The sequence below is a fragment of the Procambarus clarkii genome, chromosome 9 (assembly GCF_040958095.1).
Source record: "Procambarus clarkii isolate CNS0578487 chromosome 9, FALCON_Pclarkii_2.0, whole genome shotgun sequence".
In the NCBI taxonomy this organism is placed as follows: domain Eukaryota; kingdom Metazoa; phylum Arthropoda; class Malacostraca; order Decapoda; family Cambaridae; genus Procambarus; species Procambarus clarkii.
Window position 1 is genome coordinate 40784209 of NC_091158.1, and position 6690 is coordinate 40790898.

The 6690-nt window shown below is 44.9% G+C and overlaps 1 protein-coding gene across 1 annotated transcript; it reads right to left on the bottom strand.

The window, feature by feature from the left end:
- Positions 1-5601: 5601 nt before the first annotated feature.
- LOC138362914 (uncharacterized) lies at positions 5602-6459 on the bottom strand. Its single transcript, XM_069321492.1, has one exon. The coding sequence runs from the start codon at positions 6457-6459 to the stop codon at positions 5602-5604; it is 858 nt and encodes a 285-aa protein (XP_069177593.1).
- Positions 6460-6690: the final 231 nt, after the last annotated feature.

Consider the following 6690-nt stretch of genomic DNA (forward strand, 5'->3'; position numbering starts at 1 on the left):
TCCTGAGCCTATTGGGCTCTATCATATCTTCACTTGAAACTGTGTATGGAGTCAGCCTCCGCCACATCACTTCCTAATGCATTCCATTTGTCAACCACTCTGACACTAAAAAAGTTCTTTCTGTGGCTCTGTGTATATCTAATATCTCTGTGGCTCATTTGGGCACTCAGTTTCCACCTGTGTCCCCTTGTGCGTGTGCCCCCTGTGTTAAATCGCTGGTCTTTATCTACCCTATCAATTCCCTTTAGAATCTTGAATGTGGTGATCATGTCCCCCCTAACTCTTCTGTCTTCCAGCGAATTGAGGTTTAATTCCCGTAGTCTCTCCTCGTACCTCATGCCTCTCAGCTCGGGAACTAGTCTGGTAGCAAACCTTTGAACCCTTTCCAGTTTAGTCTTATCCTTGACTAGATATGGACTCCATGCTGGGGCTGCATACTCCAGGATTGGCCTGACATATGTGGTATACAAAGTTCTGAATGATTCTTTACACAAGTTTCTGAATGCCGTTCGTATGTTGGCCAGCCTGGCATATGCCGCTGATGTTATCCTCTTGATATGTGCTGCAGGAGACAGGTCTGGCGTGATATCAACCCCCAAGTCTTTTTCTTTCTCTGGCTCCTGAAGAATTCCCTCTCCCAGATGATACCTTGTATCTGGCCTCCTGCTCCCTACACCTATCTTCATTACATTACATTTGGTTGGGTTAAACTCTAACAACCGTTTGTTCAACCATTCCTTCAGTTTGTCTAGGTCATCTTGAAGCCTCAAACAGTCCTCTTCTGTTTTAATCCTTCTCATAATATTAGCATAGTCCGCAAACATTGAGAGAAATGAATCGATACCCTCCGGGAGATCATTTACATATATCAGAAACAAGATAGGACCGAGTACAGAGCCCTGTGGGACTCCACTGGTGACTTCACGCCAATCGGAGGTCTCACCCCTCACCGTAACTCTCTGCTTCCTATTGCTTAGGTACTCCCTTATCCACTGGAGCACCTTACCAGCTACACCTGCCTGTCTCTCCAGCTTATGTACCAACCTCTTATGCGGTACTGTGTCAAAGGCTTTCCTACAATCCAAGAAAATGCAGTCCGCCCAGCCCTCTCTTTCTTGCTTAATCTTTGTCACCTGATCGTAGAATTCTGTCAAGCCTGTAAGGCAAGATTTACCCTCCCTGAACCCATGTTAGCGATTTGCCACGAAGTCCCTTCTCTCCAAATGTGTTACCAGGTTTTTTCTCACGATCTTCTCCATCACCTTGCATGGTATACAAGTCAAGGACACTGGCCTGTAGTTCAGTGCCTCTTGCCTGTCGCCCTTTTTGTATATTGGGACCACATTCGCCGTCTTCCATATTTCTGGTAGGTCTCCCGTCTCCAGTGACCTACTATACACTATGGAGAGTGGCAAGCAAAGTGCCTCTGCACACTCTTTCAGTATTCATGGTGAGATCCCATCTGGACCAATATCCTTTCTAACATCCAGATCCAGCAGGTGTCTCTTGACCTCCTCTCTCGTAATTTCGAACTCTTCCAAGGCCGCCTGGTTTACCTCCCTTTCTCCTAGCACAGTGACCTCACCTTCTTCTATTGTGAAGACCTCCTGAAACCTCTTGTTGAGCTCTTCACACACCTCTCTGTCATTCTCTGTATACCTGTCCTCGCCTGTTTTAAGTTTCAATACCTGTTCTTTCACTGTGGTTTTCCTTCTGATGTGACTGTGGAGTAGCTTTGGTTCGGTCTTGGCTTTGTTTGCTATATCATTTTCAAAACTTTTCTCTGCTTCTCTTCTCACCCTGACGTACTCATTCCTGGTTCTCTGGTATCTCTCTCTGCTTTCTGGTGTTCTGTTATTCCGGAAGTTCCTCCATGCCCTTTTGTTCAGTTTCTTCGCTTCCATACATGCCCTATTATACCATGGATTCTTCTGTTGCTTCTCGGATTTTTCCCCTTTGGGCCGGGATGAACCTGTTTACTGCCTCCTGACACTTTTGGGTAACATAGTCCATCATACCCTGTACAGACTTATTTCTGAGGTCTGTGTCCCAAGGTATTTCACTCAGGAAACTTCTCATTTGTTCATAATTCCCCTTTCGGTATGCCAGCCTTTTGATTCCTAGTTCTTTTTGGGGGAGATAAGTCCTAGCTCTACCAGGTACTCAAAGTTCAATACACTGTAGTCACTCATTCCCAAGGGCGCTTTCATCTTAACTTCCCTTATATCCCACTCATTTAGGGTAAATATCGAATCAAGCATTGCTGGTTCATTTTCTCCTCTCATCTTTTTGGTTCTTTGATGTGCCGGCTTAGAAAGTTTCTTGTTGCCACATCCAGCAGCTTAGCTCTCCATGTTTCTGGTCCTCCATGCGGGTCTCTGTTCTCAGAATCTATCTTCCCATGGTTGAAGTCTCCCATAATTAGTAGTTCAGATCCATTCCTGCTAGCAACAGAAGCTTCTCTATCTATTATGTTAATGGTGGCCATGTTGTTTCTATCAGATTCCTATCTAGGTCTTCTGCCATTTGGTGGTGGATTATATATGACTACGACTATAATTTGTTTCCCTCCATTTGTTATGGTATCTGCTATGTAGTCACTGAAACCTTCATAACCCTGAATAACCATCTCCTCAAAATCCCAGCCTTTTCTACCAGCAGAGCTACACCACCCCCACCTCTTCCTTCCCTCTCTTGCCTCATAACATAATAGTCCTGTGGGAACACTGCGTTTGTTTATCGTTTTCGTTAGCTTTGTTTCTGTGAGGGCCTATTATATCTGAGTTTTCCTCTAGTACCGTTCTCCAAGCTCATTTACTTTATTTGTAATTCCATCTATGTTAGTGTACAGTGCTATGAGGCTCACTTTCTTCTGTCCCTTCTCAAATCGCCTCCTTGGTGAGTGTTCTGCTGGTGGGGGAAGCTGTTCCATGGGTGTGAGAACCTGTGAGGTGGATAACAGGGTCTCAGACGATACTGGGATGAGGGGCGGGGGATCCAGTGAAGGGGGAGGGACAGGGAGGGTATGGGATGAAAGGGGAGGGAGGACAGGAAGGAAAGGGGGGGGGGAGGGAGTACTCGGCAGGAGGAGGGGAGGGGTAGAAGGGTGGGGATTGGGTGTGGAGGGAGGGAGATTTGGCTGAACATTTGAGTGGGGGTAGGGAGGGTTTGGGGTAAGGGGGTTTTCTATGCAGAGAGGGTGGCTGGGTTGTTCTCCCCTCTGGTGTTACTGGGTAGCTGGTTGTGGGTTGCCCCTCGCCTCTGGAGGTGTTGTGTTGGGAGCTGTGACTTCTTGGTTTTCCCGTCTCGCCCTGTGCATCTTCCTTGCTTCTGCCGCCACGGCTCTTTCCTCCCTTGTCATGTCTCTCTCTGGAGGAATACATTTTTTAATTTTCCCACGTTTTCAGGGAGCTCTTCCTTGATAGAATCTTCTCCTTTGTGCTCTCGTTTGCAAACACTATCTTTATCACTCGGTCTCGGTCTTTGTTGTACCAACCTAGCCTGAAAACTTTCTCAATGCTATGCTCAGCCCCTTCCATGTCTAGTGACTTTAGTACTTCATTCACTTCTTCTTTGTCCTTGTCATTCCACTCTGTCCTATTATAGCCTTCCTGCTCTTTAACCACAGCAACCTCTGATCTGTTCCTTTCCAGCAGTTGGGTAGTGGAGTGTGCCACCTCCTGTGAGGTGGCTGCTTTCATGGCCACCTGCATCACTGCAGTCATTACTTCAGAGTTATTTTTTTAGTATTCTGCAAATGTTGCTTTTATTGTGGCATTTTCATCCAAAAAACTATTACCACCCTCTCCCTGGATGATTTTCTGAGTCTCAGCCTCAATACCATTCTCTTTGAGGGCTCTAATCTCCTCCTTTGCTGCTGTCAGCTCTCTTTTCAGAATGCTTATTTCGTTCTTCATTTCCTGCATCATTTCTTGCATCTCACACTTGATGTCCTCCAGAAACTGGGCGAACATTTCCTTCATTTCGTCACCTTGACTCTTCCCTGTTCCCCTGGTACCTCTGGCTGTCATGCTTGCCCCTGTTCCTATAGTTGTGCCTGATAGGATTTGTCAGGAGGGCAGAGTGGGATTGGGGAGGGAGGGGGAGAGAGAGAGAGAGAGAGAGAGAGAGAGAGAGAGAGAGAGAGAGAGAGAGAGAGAGAGAGATAGAGAGAGAGAGAGAGAGAGAGAGAGAGAGAGAGAGAGAGAGAAAGGGAGTGATAAAGGGAGAGATAAATGGGTAGGTGGGGGCGATCCGACCCTTCCACTGAAGTGAAAAGAAAGTAGAAGGGGAGGGGGGGAGGAGATGGAGAGAGGAGGGAGGGAGAGAGAGAGAGGGAGGAGAGAGGGAGAGGAGAGGGAGAGAGATGGAGAGGGAGAGAGCGGGTGAGGAGAGAGTGGGTGAGGGAGAGACGGGGTGAGAGGGAGACGGGGTGAGGGAGAGAGGGGGGGAGGTGTGTGTGTGTGTGTGTGTGGGCAGAGAGAGGTGGGGGGAGGAAAGAGAGAGAGAGAGAGAGATCGAGAGAGAGAGAGAGAGAGAGAGAGAGAGAGAGAGAGAGAGAGAGAGAGAGAGAGAGAGAGAGAGAGAGAGAGAGAGAGAGAGAGAGAGAGAGAGAGAGAGAGAGAGGGGGGAGGGTAGAGATGGCGAGGGAGGAGAGAGAGAGAGAGAGAGAGAGAGAGAGAGAGAGAGAGAGAGAGAGAGAGAGAGAGAGAGAGAGAGAGAGAGAGAGAGAGAGAGAGAGAGAGAGGGAGAGAAAGCGGGAGAGAGAGAGTGGGAGAGAGAGAGAGTGGGAGAGAGAGAGAGTGTGTGTGTGTGTGTGTGTGTGTGTGTATGTGTGTGTGTGTGTGTGTGTGTGTGTGTGTGTGTGTGTGTGTGTGTGTGTGTGTGTGTGTGTGTGTGTGTGTGTGTGAGTATGCTTAGATCACAAAAAAAACTTGATGAATAATGTGAAAATGTATAACCAAAAAGGAAAACAAAACATGAAATATATGAAAACTTTGGTGTCTTTCAACACATCTTCAAATTACTGCTACATCCAATAATCTAAACCAAATATGTACTTGAAGAAATTCTTTTAAGTCTCAACACCTCAAACGACTGATCTCTCTCACTTTCTGTCAAGTGAGTGAGTGTACGAATGGGCGTAATACAGCAGTGGATATAACAGACTGGTATAAGAGGTGACCTTTAATGCCTATGCTGTGGTTAGGGTGGAAGGTCAGGCGATCATGTCCATTATTCATGGGGCTGTTATCTAGCCCAAGCTACGTTAATGGGGTAAAAAATTAAGATTCAATTAAGTATTCAGAGAGAAATTAACATATTCAAGGGCTTTGTAAAGTGGTTATTTCACACCTGGTTCTGAGAGACAGTTATTTCAATGTTCTTACTGAAAAAACCAACGGGAGCCCTAACCTAAGCTCCAGTTAATTTTCTCGTTGACATATATCACGTCGGCGTGATGTCTCTGTGTAAATAAACTTTCTGTTGTCAACTTTGCATTATATTTGTGTTGCAACAATGATATATGAGAGCTATAATGTTTTCACACTCGTGAAGGTGTTGCCCGCTTGTGCTCGTGTCGGTGTCGTCACAATTTGTTCAACACTTGCTGTTGTTGTTGTTGTTGTTCATAATGTGTGTCGTACTTGTCGTTGTCTTTGACACTAGTTCTCTACTCATTGCTTTCAACTCATTTTCTTTGCACTTTTCGTTGTCTTTACACCTTGTTTTGTGTTGGTCGTTGTCTTTACACAGTGTTATGTACTTGTCGTTGTCTTCACACAGTGTTATGTACTTGTCGTTGTCTTCACACAGTGTTATGTACTTGTCGTTGTCTTCACAAAGTGTTATGCACTTGTCGTTGTCTTCACAAAGTGTTATGCACTTGTCGTTGTCTTTACACAGTGTTATGTACTTGTCGTTGTCTTCACAAAGTGTTATGCACTTGTCGTTGTCTTTACACAGTGTTATGTACTTGTCGTTGTCTTCACAAAGTGTTATGTACTTGTCGTTGTCTTCACAAAGTGTTATGTACTTGTCGTTGTCTTTACACAGTGTTATGTACTTGTCGTTGTCTTCACAAAGTGTTATGTACTTGTCGTTGTCTTCACAAAGTGTTATGTACTTGTCGTTGTCTTTACACAGTGTTATGTACTTGTCGTTGTCTTCACAAAGTGTTATGCACTTGTCGTTGTCTTTACACAGTGTTATGTACTTGTCGTTGTCTTCACAAAGTGTTATGCACTTGTCGTTGTCTTTACACAGTGTTATGTACTTGTCGTTGTCTTCACAAAGTGTTATGTACTTGTCGTTGTCTTCACAAAGTGTTATGCACTTGTCGTTGTCTTCACAAAGTGTTGTGCACTTGTCGTTGTCTTCACAAAGTGTTGTGCACTTGTCGTTGTCTTCACAAAGTGTTATGCACTTGTCGTTGTCTTCACAAAGTGTTATATTCATGTCGTTGTCTTCACAACTTATTCACAACCCGTTGTGTGTCTTGGCGAAAGATGCAAGTAATTTTATTGATTTAAATAACATATATAAATTTAATGAATAATTTTTGTTTAATATGAAAAACATACATTTATATTAATATACAGTACATTTTACCTTCATCAACACCAAGACGCAGCGCCCACTCTCCCACCCAACATGACTACATAGGTATTAATAAATTACAGAACCCCT

Coding starts and splice junctions, on each gene's coding strand:
- LOC138362914 (XM_069321492.1), bottom strand. CDS start 6,459: ATGAATATAACACTTTGTGAAGACAACGACAAGTGCATAACACTTTGT.